At 31.9% G+C, this 14,621-nt stretch overlaps 1 protein-coding gene and 1 long non-coding RNA gene across 4 annotated transcripts in view; one reads left to right on the top strand and one right to left on the bottom strand.

Annotated features, from left to right (window-relative positions):
* The window catches only part of LOC123711617 (transmembrane protein 151B-like), a 40,826-nt gene that overhangs the window by 14,607 nt on the left and 11,598 nt on the right, over positions 1-14,621 (bottom strand). The window contains exons 2-3 of the mRNA XM_045664244.1: positions 1,501-1,649; positions 315-518 (exon numbers count right to left, since the gene is read on the bottom strand). Of these exons, the coding sequence (XP_045520200.1) occupies positions 315-518; positions 1,501-1,649 (353 nt within the window). The remainder of the gene's footprint in view (positions 1-314; positions 519-1,500; positions 1,650-14,621) is intronic.
* LOC123711623 lies at positions 9,439-13,157 on the top strand. 3 transcript variants are annotated; one of them, XR_006753992.1, is made up of 3 exons: positions 9,439-9,491; positions 9,566-9,719; positions 13,026-13,157. It is a non-coding gene; the product is annotated as an uncharacterized LOC123711623 (long non-coding RNA). The 3 variants fall into 3 exon arrangements; XR_006753991.1 differs by having other exon boundaries at positions 12,787-13,157; XR_006753994.1 differs by lacking the exon at positions 13,026-13,157 and adding an exon at positions 10,990-11,290.

The following is a 14,621-nucleotide window of genomic DNA, read 5'->3' as shown; positions in this document are numbered from 1 at the left end:
TTTTTACAATAGTATATGTCTAAAAAATACTATAGATAAACTATTAAAATGAAATTATTATACAAAAAGTCTTCTTTTGGGCATGGATTTTAGCCATTGGATTTTTGTACCTAAAATTATTATAATATATTATAATTCACTTCCAAAATTATTATAATATATTATAATTCACTTCCAAAATTAATATAATATTAAGGGTATCGTTATACCAACGCCGGATTATTACTAATGATAGGATTTTATCCATAGTTCGAGTCACAGACTATATTTGTTGGAATTGAACAACAAAATCTAGTTTTTAATGCATCACTTACCAAACACGAGGTGACGCAGTCCTCATTGCGTCTACTCTGGTTGACACAGCACCAACATCCACACGCCTGGCCAGTTGTATTCTAGCTGTACTATGGTAGCACTCTACTAAATAGACCAGGTATAGAAGTAGAACGAAAGCGATAGGTATGTACGCGTAGCCTACATCGCATGGTGATTCCCGTATCGTCTGTTTTATTGGGTACCTGGGGAGAAATTAGGAATTCTAAAAATTTCAATATGCATACCAAGATTCCAAGTTGTTTGTATGACATGGTTGCCTTTTTACACAAACGATAACAGTTTCATTGTGATTGGTTAAAAAAGAAACTTTTCTTTTTATAGAGAGTTCACAATCAAACGAAAGACGCCAGACTTTCATCTTTAAATGTAATTAAAATATCTCCATTTGTTTTTGGACTTAGTTTTAGACACTACCTATATAAGTTTAAACTTAAAATATACTTGTATATTAATTAAGTACTGTTTCAGAGAAACCTTATTTCAAATGGGCTTATAGTTTATAACGATAATTAAGACCAATATTTTTAATTATGTCGAACAATTGTTTGTGCGCTTATTAAAATCTCATTCGTGGGATTACGATTAATAGGTTACGTTATGAGTTTTATAGTAAAAGAACAGTATTTTTAGTGTTAATATAGCATGTTACATATATATGTATTTGACGTGTTCGATTTACGCCTCTTTATGTTTTTTTCTGTGTAGACATTTGATATAATGCTCGCAAAAATGTTATGCACACACACACAAAAATGTAAAAACTATTAATAAAATAGATGCAAGAATGTTTTATCCCCATTACGGCGCTTTGACAATACAAATATTTCACTAAAAACAAAAAACATCAATCGATCGCACGTGTTTGATAAAAGTGTTGCATGTGTCAGCTTAAAGTTTTATATGAATTTTGAATTGTTTTTACTTTTTTATTTTGAAAAATACTGGCTACGAGCACCAGCCTTAACTATATATAATTATTTCTTACATAGCTGATTTTAAATATTTGTTACTTAGTAACATTAAAATTGAGTTTTTGACTGTATCGACGCTTATATCTATTGAAATTTCATTAGTCAAAATATTACGAGGTGATACTGGCACTGGCATGGTAAAGAATTTAGATTGATTAGGCTTAATTTACAACAAATTTTATTATTTACTTACTTTGTAAGATCAATAAGTTGTCTGTCTATTTCAGCAGTGTTGCACCACACGACGGAACCAAGGCACCCAGCGATCATGAGAGTCAGGAGGAAGCACTTCCAATTGCCTTCACGGCGAAGAACGCCCCCGAGACTCTGTTGGCGAGGCCGCTGAAAAATTAGCAAATTTTAATATTATATAATTTGACCTTAAAGATAGTTTTTCAATTATATTGCAAGGTGCTGACGTTACCTTTCCACCTGTCATCATGTATTCTGAGTATCAAATTCCGTCTAGTACTAACCTCAAGCATTTGATATGGGTACAATTTCTTTATATAACGTAATTACATTGTGTAATTTAGTTCCAAAAACCTGGCTGATAAGTAAATGACTTTAAAGAATATCGGATACTTTTTCATCTAAAAATATTGTACACGATATTAAAAACCAAATTTCTTATAAGATTTTCCAAAATTTATCCCTTTAGCAGGAAATCCTTTATGCCAAAATCAATTTCAATAATTCCCCACAGAGCGAGCTTCGAACCGATACCCTTTCGGTATTTTTGTTAAAAAACAATACCCACGCCAGATTCAATTACATTTTCATTAGAAAGGTCCATCCCATTATTCCAACAAATTACAAAAATATTCCCAACACAAACATGATACGCAATGAATTTCATGATGGATAAATTTGTTTAAGTCATGAACCTTATAAGTATTAAATAAGCATAGACCCAAACTTATTTATCCAATCCACTGAACATGTTGACACATCCGAAAAAATCCAATTGTAACAAATTGAATTTATTTCTTAGTGCTATTTCCCGGCCCTTTACGGTCAATATTTTGAGTACAATGCCTGGCTACATTTTAACAGTCGTATTATATAATAAACATATGTGTAATATTGTTTGTATAACATATATGTAAGCTGGTGTAACAGAGCGCCTTCTGATATAATCTTGCTATGTGTATTTAGATCTATAGATATTCTGTTGACTTGTATTCTAGTATATTACATTTTGTGGTAACCACAGACTATGGAATTTATGGTCACTGGGATGTATAACTCTGAATTTAATCTGTGTTAACTATGTTGTTAGATAACAATTATGATACATTTTACATATCTATTTGACGAAGATATATAATAATGCGGGCAATAAATTGTCTTAATTTTCCAAGTAACACATTTGTTTAGTCTGTTATTATTAACAAAGTATACATATAGATGGAGGTGACAGTCAACTTATTTATAAGTTGGTTGTGGTTCATATATTATTAAGATGTGTTTATGGGTATACAATCGTAGACAAGTGTCATATGATTACACATAATACCACCACAGATTACCAATTCTCTCGAAACTCTTTAGTATTTACACCACACGCAGTAGAATTTAGTGTATTATTTTCTTCTATTTTAAACATAATATCAATATCGATGACTTAATAAGCTATTAGAAGAATATATGATGAAAAGCTATTATTTTCGGTACAAAAGCGGTGTAAACATTAGAGCAAGACTGAAATTGCGTGTAATGTTAGCGTGTTGGCTATATCCATACATTATACAGACGAATTGCTTTAGTAATTACATCCTAATTAGCTTTTGACGTGCATGTTTTTACGATATCATATTTCTATATGGTCTCTATAAATGGCAAAGTCAAGATATTGTACGATAGTTTGGCATGACTTGTATATAACATATAAAAACGGGCAGAAAGCTCATAGATACTGTGTGCGCATAGTGCCCATAGATACTTACATTGCCAGAGGGTTCGCAAGTGCAATTACAGCCTTTTAAGAATTGGTACGCTCTTTTCTTGAATGACCCTAACTCTAATTGATTCGGAAATACATTGATGGGGAATTGGTGCCACGTAGTGGTAGTGCGAGTCAAAAACTACTAATAATATGCTTTACACGGCTTTCAATTAAAACAGAATACAGAGATAAATTTAAAATTTACTTTAATTCTATCCCACAGAACCTAATTTAAAGTATAAATAAATGACACAATGAATAAGTCATTACCTCCAGGTAATATGTCATTATTTATTCTAATTTCACGAAGATAACATTTTTTTTCATTAAAATGTAATAATGGCTAATATATAAATTAATGTTTTGGGAGCTAACGATATTTCTATAGTGAAATTTTACAAAATATGGCATTTAATGAACGAAAGTAACGAAAAGTCGCCTGAATAATCACAGCCTACAATCTACAGCCAAGCACATTCCGGACCCATTAATTAGTTTCGTTTCGCTTGAATTTCCACTTTAAAATATTAAGAGGACTTTAAAACAGCAGATATTCGAGTATATAGCAATACTGTTATTTACGTAATAGCAATTTAAATATTTTACGAGTATCTTATACTTACTTGTCAATATGATAGTGAGTCTTTGCGCTTCACGATTGAGTTGATATTGATGCTGTATTTATAGAAAACAGATTGAAAAAGTTAAAGAATGTTAAAAACCGCAAGGCCGCTGCAATAAGGCAAATTAGGATAAATAATGCTGCCAATGTGAGAACGATTACAATCTAACATATTGTACTATATTACGACTAATATAAACTTAACCGACCAAATATTTATATCGTAGCCCTTGTATATAAAGAAACTAAATCATAACTATAATGTTTCTATCAATATTCCTATCCAAATAGTGCTTGTAAATTTCTATAAATTTATTTTTACTCAAAGCACTCCTGATCATTACTGTAATGACCATAGTAAATTTGTACATGCATTGTACTAATAATAATTAGGTTGAAAATACGCAAACATGAAGTATTAATGAGCATTGTTCTGAAAATAAGCCTTTGATATGTACATTTAAATCTTTCGGTAATTGATAATCGGCTTGAGTTATGAATAGTTCGGGCTTTTAACGTGTGACAGTTTTGACAGCTTAAATAAACAATCTCTTCCAAATGTAAGAGATAAATGTCATGACTTAACTAATGTCATTAGTTAAGTCTAATGACCACAGCGTTGCCTCGATTTCATTAATATAAAATTCTTAATAAAATAAACATAAATTTATTGTATCAATTAAATAGGTTTTTAACTTTATAATTAGAAATTGAAATGTACCAAATTAGTGGGAAAGTAGTATTTGCATTAGTCGTGGATTTTATTAACATTCTTATCGACTCTTCCAGCCTCCTGTATACACACTTACATTTTGAGTTCTACTTACTATATTTTCCTTAATCATACAAGCAAATTGACCTTTCAAGTGACAAGCATCAATGGACTTTTTATGTGCGCATTTATCGCTCGAACAGTGAAGGAAAACATCGTATGGAAACTAGTTTGCCGTAGACCCAAATAGTCGACACGACGATCCCGGCTGGGAACCAAACGACTTTCTATCTATGAACGGTATTAACACTCGCTCATTCGACGAAGGAAATATTGTGAGAAAACCGGCAAGTCTTGCCCACAAACGGCGTGTGTGAAGCACAGAAAACTACTCACCTTGCATTGATTTAGAAAATGCCTAAAAAGAACAACTGTATCACCTCGTAAATTTAATACAAGTAATAATTTGATACAATACATTAATGGGATTTGAACCCTAATGAAATCTTGATTGTTAATTACATTAAGCTTCGTTATTAAGATAATAATCTATACACTGCGCCCCTAATTCCTGTCACAAAATTTTCGACTTATACAAGCACTTAGCATAATTAGACAACTTTGTAAGTATTTTCAGAGTTAAAGTTTCGATTTTAAACCACGAGTTTAATAAGCTGCCCTGAGACGTTTCATAGCATGGTAAGCATTTGATATTTACAATCATATTTCACTTGAAATGATAAATCTATTGAATTATTGGAAAATGAATTGTATGAAGTTACGATAGAGACCTAAAACAAACGTAGACATTTCTTTGTCTGTTTATCTGCTCATTATTGACCTGTCTATTAAGACAGGTAGTTTGGAATGGCGTTAATTTATATTAGTAATATAAAGTTCACCGATTTGGGACATAGGAGCATTTACCATGGCGTTCATGGTAATGTCGGTCAGACTTTTTTTTTATGTAACAGGAGGCAAACTGGCAGGAGGCTCACCTGATGTTAAATGATGACGCCCATGGACAATCACATTGCCAGGATGCTCGCATGTGCGTTGCCGGCCTTTTAAGAAATGGAAGCTCTTTTCTTGGGATCGTGAGTCGAATTGGTTCGGAAATAATTCAATGGGCAGCCGGTTCCACATAGTGGTAGTGCGCGCAAAAAATGCTTTAAGAAACGCTCAGTTGTGGAACGACGGACGTCCAGGTGATACGGATGGTATTTAGACAGCTATACACGCACACCAGGTAGATGTCCGAACATCAATTTCCTACCCAAAGGCCCAATTAAAGTTGTTATTAGAATCGCACTGGCTTATACCCAGAAATCAAATCTAACACCGAATAATATGCAGTCTAACCTGGTAACTGGACCAAAGATTCATTTAAGCGGTGCTCCAGGTCTAGACGTGTTTCAAAAATCTAACACACAAACGAATACATAAACAACAATATTATTAATTAATATTCGTTCCACAGTCACGCCGTACAAATACACAAAACCATAAAATTAGCTTCCAAAAGTTAATAAATTATTAAAAAAAAAGTGTGGCACTACAATCTTTTAGGTCTCGGCCACAGAACTCTTTATGTGCTTCGCGATCAATTATTTCTTCTTATATTCACCTAGTATTGTTTTCTGTTTTCTTTCATTCCGATTTCCTCACGATATTTCCTCCTACGATTGAAAGAGTGTTAGTACCGTTCATACATAGAAAGTCGATGGGTTCCCAGACCGGATTCGAACCTACTACCTTATTGATGAGTCTGAAATGAGGCTGAAACCACTTGGCCAACATTTCTCTGCAGATTAATAATTATTTAATTATTTATTTACTAACATATTTCGTTACATTAAAATATAAAACAAAATTGAACATAATTAAATCAAAAGGAGGGCAACTGGCGGCCTTCTCGCTTTCGAGCGTCCTCTTCCAGGCAACCACTAATTCATAGCATACAACAAAAAAATTCATTGGAATAAAAATATATTACGTTAACGAAAATATAAATATCGTAGCATTTGAAAATGAACAGCTTTTTATGACATTGATTTGTGCAAATCTTTGCTGAGCCGCAAATAACTAGAGTGGTTTCACCTTTGTTTTGCCTTTGATATCTCAACCAGATATCTCAGGTTTTAATAAATACGAATTTCTTTCTTCAATACAACAATGGAGATAGCAGAATCCTAACAATGTTATTAAAGATTTGATTTACGAGACAGCTTACCTTTATATAAATGTAACAAATGGATTCTACCGCGATGAAAGCATACGTTAACTATTTTTCACACTAATCCCTATTAACAACAAAAGCTAAGTTTGATTGAATGCGGTAATCTAAGAAACTACTATTCTGGGCTTGAGAATGGCCTCTCCGTCTTTGATACAAGATTGTATAACGTTGTTGTCTATGTATCACGCGCGCCAAATATCCAAGATGGGTGAGTGTTGGAGGGTGTTTCAGTTTAACGCGGATTTAACATCACAGGGCGCTGGTAACCAATATTCATATGATATAAAAGCATTATTTGTTTTTGAATTCGATTAAACATTATACTTATTAATATTAAATTTCGCTACTGCAAAAACAGTCAACCGTCATGACGATCTGTACCTGTATAATGACCAATTTATATTGTACTCTAGTCCGAGTGTCGCAGAGAAAAATATGGAATTAATCGTAAAATAGCTTTAACTATAATATTATATGTTTACAGTTTTTTTTCTATACAATTTCAACTATCAAAAAGTCTAGAGATTGGATTTCAAAAATTAATATTTTCCTAAAAAAACCGTTCAAAGTGTTTTTTCTAAGAATGGGTTAAGTGAGAACACTCCCCGGATATACTGATCTTATAATTATAATATGATTAATTTATATGATTTTAATATGATTACTAAATGTTTAAGCTGTAATCTCGTATAAAGTAGTAACTCTTTATATTTCACAAATTTTAGTTCTATAACATTAGCCTAGATATATATTCTTACATGAATTACGAATTCAATTATTAAGATATGCAATCGGTATGCATACATAGACCATTAATTGGATTTGTATACGAGTCAATTGATGATACTTCGAACCTCAATGTGAATTATTAGCCTGTGTTCACTCTCTTTATCCCGAATACTCTGTAGTCCTTGAAATCATGGCCATAGACTGCACAAATTCGAAATTTGAAGTATATAATCAGAATATGAAGAATATTTGCAATGCCTTTTCTTCCTAAACAGTCTGATTAGATCGTTGTAGCTGAACTCTTGTACATATTTTCTTAATTTTACAAAGCGCGCCAGGTTCTGAGTTTTATAAATCATCGGAGTTACACCCCGAGAGTATAACCAGACGCAGGCACTCTCATATACATTATTATTAGTAACAAGCATTTCATAGCATTAAAACCGTGAGAGGTTAATATTAAGTGAAAATTATATTTGTATTTAAAAGTTACCGTACCGTACCGAACCGTATTCGTTTGAATCTTTTCATCATGTAAACACTACTTGACAGTAAGGGACAAATGAGTAAAATGTAATTTTATTTAGATTTTATGGATATGGAATAAACTTTTTTTACCGCTAATTAACCGTGAAAATAAGCTAAAATGGCTAATATTAGATTATAATTATCTAAAAAACTGTAGGTTACGAAATAAAATGTACAATTAGTTAAACAGTGTAACATATTGATAAAAATATTGTTAATAGATGATTTTTTAATTAATTTATTTTAAAGAATAATATAATTAAATCATTATGTGACTTTAAAAAACGGCTGTGGTTTGTTTGAGTAACCATAGCAGTGTTACAGAATCCGGCGCAGAAAAATCCTCAATCAAAGACGAAGCTAGTCCGAAAGTACTTGGAATCAAGATAAAATAAGCTTAATTGAACTTATCCAAGAAAGTTTGATGGAAGTCCCTAAAACTTGAGTAGTGAATTGCAAGTTGAAGAATTTCCGCAGCTTTCATGATAAATTACAACCATTTTTGTATTATTTGTAAACACCATCAATCACAAAGCTTTTACATCGAATGATACCTTGCTAGAGTGAGACAGGGAGACCGTGAAAAGCGTGTATACTAAACTTTTCATAAGTGACACAATCTTAGTTCGAAACACTGACTAATATGATCCACACTTGTCAAACCACAATTAGCGTAGAATAAAACTAATGAGCGGATAAATTTACAAATGAAATATTATTACAACTAGTTACTGTTTGTTCACGCTATTTTTAATAAATACTAAATAAAAATATCATTTATTCATTTAAGTGACATAATGTACATATGTGAACGTCGATAAATCAAATTCAGAAAATAACATTTCCTTCCAGATTAAGGCGTAGAATGGTCGACAAAAACTGGTAATAAACTGGCACTCTTTATAGTAAACGAGGTCTGCAATGATTGAGAATAGTCTTTACTTGAAATGATTTTTCTTTAACTGGCAGCCTCATGCCTGGCAATAGTGGCTTCAGAAAGCTTTATCATCGAACTACAGCCAAAGGAAGCCACTATTTTAAATTTGCAAGAATATAACATGTCTAAGCTGCTCGTGTGTGTGATTATAACGTACCTATGAATCTGAACTAGCTCGTGTAAATAAAGCGAGCGTGACGTTAGTTATAGAAAGTCGGCTTAGCGTAGTTGATTGTTAAAGTTTGTCCCATTCGAGACGTTTTGATTAAGTTTCCAATATTTGATTACACTGGTTTGTTTTAGCTGTTTAAATACGAGCCGAAACCAACCAACATAATCGCAAACTTTAAAATTCGTTTGTAGCTTTAGAGCCGTTTCCCTGAACCAATCTAGATGGTCGCGGTGTCAAATGATACACTAATTAATCCTAGTTCCTACTATTCAGCAGTAATACATTTAATACAAATAAGTAATATTGTTATTATTAGTTTATTACAGTACAAGTCTGGTCCTGTAAAATTACATCACTTACTTTTTTTACAGATTACGTTTAACACAATGTCCGAACTGAAATGCTGATCACAATTTTATGTTAAGTTTTTAAACACTGAACATTATTACGGTCCACTGGAAATCAATGTTGTTTGTGACAGCAACTTAAAGCTCAGTTGAACACATTTTTGATTAAAGTGATTGGGTATGTATTTGTTTTATATATAAATGTATGTGCTTTAATCAAAAAAACGTTTTTTTTTTTCTAATTGAAGGCAGGTAACATTATAAATATATATGCAACCGTTTAAATAAACTTTTACCGCAATAGACTCAATTGAATGTTAGTATGTTAGTGTTATAAATGAAAAACAAATACTTGCAATAAACATTTTCATATTATCTGCTTAAAAACACAAAAAATTCCCATGATACAGTTTTGAAAAACAGCCCCTTTACAAACTAACGTTTATAACCAAAGGATAATTAGACATGTACATTTAAAAATTTCAAACTGTATACATACAGTAATTTACCTTATTTTATACACTGTATAAATCTTTTATGCTGACAGCCTTTATCAGGTGGAAGTGAGGTTAAGAGCCTTCACATAACAGGGTATCTCACTAAGCAATCAAAAGATCGTTCACTATGGGACAGGCTAAAGCAACCCTAATATACCTCAGCATATGTATGTCACAGTCGAAAACTATCGAATTAATTTTTGTTCAATATCAATAGGTTTGATATCTGAGAAAGGTTTAGTGATATAATTTATTAAGGTTCTATATAAATTATTTTAAATATATGGATTATTTATGAACGGCAAAAAATCTGCCAGTGGAATCTCCTTAGTGACCTAACAATCATTGAAAAATGTATGTAGAAAACATACATTTCATTGATGTTGTAGTAATAAAAAGTGTTCCTTCATTTCTTTACGATGTTTTATACAGCATACAAGCAATTGCTTATTACTTTCATAGAAAAAGTCTGCAGAAAGGGAACCGGTTGGACAGCTATGCGCAGTATTCTCATTTGCTACATGTCATTTTATTTATTAAATACATTTATATTCTTTATATTACGTATTAAAATGATAGCTATCGAATAAAGATAGTGTTTTATAAACAAAAAATGGTAGAATTTCAGCAACCTCAAATCCCTAGACGGTTCTAACGTATTTCGCACGGTGGCCTTATAGCTTGACGTTTGCTTTTATCATGCAAAACTGTTGTGTTGTTGATATTTACAAACGTGGTAATATATCTAATTTTTTTCGTTTAATAAGACCGACATAAAGTAAGGCAATCAATTGAATATCAAGCATGAATAGTAATTAAAACGACATTAATTTTATCATGTTAATGTATGTAAATGATAACCTCTTTTGTCAGCTAATTTTGAACGGAACTGCACTAATATATCGCCTTTATCAACACTTATACAACACTCTAACAATTTCAATTTTCCAGAACAAAAGCAATCAAACTCTTCAGCTAATAAATAATACTACTACCTGTAATGTAAGTATTTTTCTTCGTAGTCTTCATTACTGAAGGTCGTTCCTGTCATGAAAAGCCCTAACTGATACGTCCACTTGCTGCCTCCACACTGCTCCAGCCTCAGCTTATCCCAGAGCATTGGGGAAATTGAGATCCATAATTGTCTTAATTTGGTCAGACCAACGGGTACGTTTGACCCCAACATCTCCTGCCATCGCTCATTTCTACTACCACCGGCTTGTCGAGACTGTTCGAGTCTCTCCTGACAATATGGCCAAAGTAGCTAAGCACTCGTTTGTAAATTAAAGTTGATAGTCTTGTGGTGATCTTTAGTTGGTTGAGAATGGACTTATTGGTAAAATAAGTAGAGACAAGCGAAACACACCAATAAACACTATTTGAATTTATTATTTTATGTACAGTTAAAAAAAAATTGATAATTGTTGTGGTGTGTATACACGAGCACAAAAGCAAAATTATCATCGTAATTTGTAAATATTTACTAGCTTCTTAGCCAGCATTTTACTCTCCTAAAACAGCAAGTAATTCACAAGTTTTGCGAGTGTTTTAATGGGTGTACTTAGATGTTTCTACGTAGACGGCTTCACCTCAAGAGGTCATTTGCGGTCAACAATGCGTGGCGGATAAAGATGTTTTCTCTTCAGCTGCAGAATTGTACACACCACGGCAGACTCGGGATTAATAGTCATATTATCTCCTAAACTTTGTATGAGTTTTGAATTTGTGATGAATTTCACAAGTATATAAAGCGTAGTTCGAAACAATATGAAACCTAACAAGGGAAAAGTTTTAGGCACTCTAAACTAATTTATAATTATTTATTAGTTTGACAAAAGTTGCATACCAAAATGCGATTTATCACAGGATCGATACTAAACTTTATAAACATTTTGACTGTAATACATGTAAGAGCTTTGTTGTAGACATTATTGCAAGAATTAAATTTGTTTCCACATACTAATATAGCTTTAATATTTTATTGTATTGTTTTGTTATTCGACAAAACAATTGGTGTGTCCATGAATAGTTCAGTAAATTTAGTTTTATTTTTCCTCAGTTTTTTTCCTTACTATGTTTGCCTGAAAAAGATCGCTTGGTAGCAATAAGGCCGCCGGTTGCATCCCTCATAATTTGTATGAATTATGTTATTTATGCTATAAATGTAACGAAGTGTAAATGAATTCCTTAAACTCACTTTCGTTCATACCTCTTTACTTATAAAAAAAATTGTCAAAATATATTTTGGTTCACATTGTAAAATTGAGAACTAAATAATCCAGCTTACAAAATTAAATGTATTTCTGAACCACAGGCCCTAAAGAAAATATTATTCAGAATTATTTGTCGCCTTCAATATCCCGAGAGCGGAGGTTACTCGCTTATACTAATTTATTTATTTGGTACAATCCTCGGACATTGACTTTACTAATAAAATGGAAATTTCAGAAATCATTTCGGAGCGATTATTACTTGTAATTTACTTAATTATACTAAATATTAACTACATAAACCCGTTAGAATTTATTTGAAATGCTAATTTAGAAATATATTTTTTTTTTTCAATCTACATATGAAACTGGTATTGGTTCCTAGCTGGATTATACTGGAGCTAAATCAACCGCATCAATGTACATGTATGTTACGTTAGAGTGTAACACGTCTGTTTCGGCTCCGCATGAAACTGAATACCTACTGTCTTATGTTGAAGCGCGTACAGAATAAGTTTAGTCGTTTTCTATGTTACAGAATGTATGGTATGTATCCCTTGATATACTCAACATTATCTGCCTTAGGGATGGTTGGGTACAATACATTAGAAACAAAACAGGACTTATCAACTATCAACTTAAAGTCTTGGTAGTGAGAAACCCAAGTGTTTTTAAAGAACTCGGTTTCGGTACCTAGGAGAAATATGCGACGGCGAGAGCCATGGTTATTTGCGATACCAAGGGCTAGAACTTCTGTCTTTTTTTTTCATGTTACAGGCAAAACATCCCGTTATCAAATACGTTGCGCTTACTGAATGCTGTCTCCGAGACTATTGACATTTTTATATGTTCGCAGAGTGTATGTATTTAATTTAAATATTGTATTATAAATTTCAGACTTCAGTTTAGTTTAGCACTGTAAGGATGTGTGTATGTATTTTTGTGAATAAATAAATCAACTTGACTTATAGCTGCCGATTATTTTGAGGATAAATATAATTTTACACGTACTTGGAAGTACGTAGTATCATACACAAATTATTATATTATTTTGCAATCAGCTAAATAATCTTTTTCTTTAGTTTGTTTTTAAATAATTCAACCACTAATAGGAGGAAAAGTACATACCAAGATCTGAACTAAAAATAAAGAATGTTATCTAGTGTAGTATGTACACGAACTATTAAAAGAAACTACTTGACATTCCGTAATATGGTTAAATATGTGAACTTCAATTTATCTTCTTTAATATTGTTTTTTCTTCTTCTACGCGAGTAAGAAAAACCGGAATAAATGCGTGACCTTTTAATAAACCTTCTTCAACGAATCTAACTTGATTACGTTATTTAAGGCAATCAATCAAACATGAAACATCACAGTATTTTAAATATCAATTTCCTTAGCGGATACGGCACGTGTATAACATTCTGTGAAATACACCAAACACAAACCAAAAAACATAATTTAATTAAATTCTATCCTAGATAAGACCAGAAAATAAATTCTAAATTTAATGAAATTTGTTAATTATAATTTTTTTCCTACAAAGCGAAACCACTCAAGCGTCAGTTAAAAGGGATACCTTGTTAGCTCCATATATTCGTGTAAGTTTTGGGACATGTATAAATAGCTTTGAAAGCCCAACCGGGCTGCCATTGACAAGTTTTACGAAACTATTTAGTTATATGAAATGCTTTATTACATTCTGTCTTTAGAATTTATACACTTCATTACATCAATTCTCCGCATAAGGAAGACTCTATTCGTCGATAGATGAACTATTTATTTGAATACTTCGGGTATAAGTGTCTCTATTTGTGTATAGAAGCTTATAAAGTAGCTTCAAAAGCTTCCAATCCTGATGCCGCTTTCGAGCTTCATATCGAGCAATCATATAAAACATCCCATGTATTTACAACAAAAATAATACCTAAATAAATACCTAATCATTGCTCGATATTGAATCATTGGAGATTGGTCTATCAATCTATCTAACAAATTAACCAGTGCAAGCAATAATTTGCTTTATATAAATGTAATAAAATTGTAGGTTACTTTTTCAAGCATAGAATATTGCTTGAACGGTAGAACCTTGTAAAAGCTTTGTGTCGTAATATTACACCAACGATAAAACGATATAGTATAAATACTTCATTGCCTCTTTATTCCTTCTTATTATTTTTTTGCTTTATATTTTGTGGTTGCTTCTATAATGTTTCGGCTTGCTTGCTTATGTTCTAATATAATTGATGTGTACGTATATGTGTGTAAAATTTGTGATGTCATATTTTCCTCTATAATTTGATGCTAATAGGTTGTTTTAGAACTTATAAATAAATAAATATATGAAAGGTTTAATTTTGAAGGCCCCGT

This window comes from Pieris brassicae, chromosome 1 (assembly GCF_905147105.1).
Source record: "Pieris brassicae chromosome 1, ilPieBrab1.1, whole genome shotgun sequence".
NCBI classification, from domain to species: Eukaryota; Metazoa; Arthropoda; class Insecta; order Lepidoptera; family Pieridae; genus Pieris; species Pieris brassicae.
Note: the sequence above shows the minus strand (reverse complement) of the source record. Positions and strands in the feature narration are given on the sequence as shown.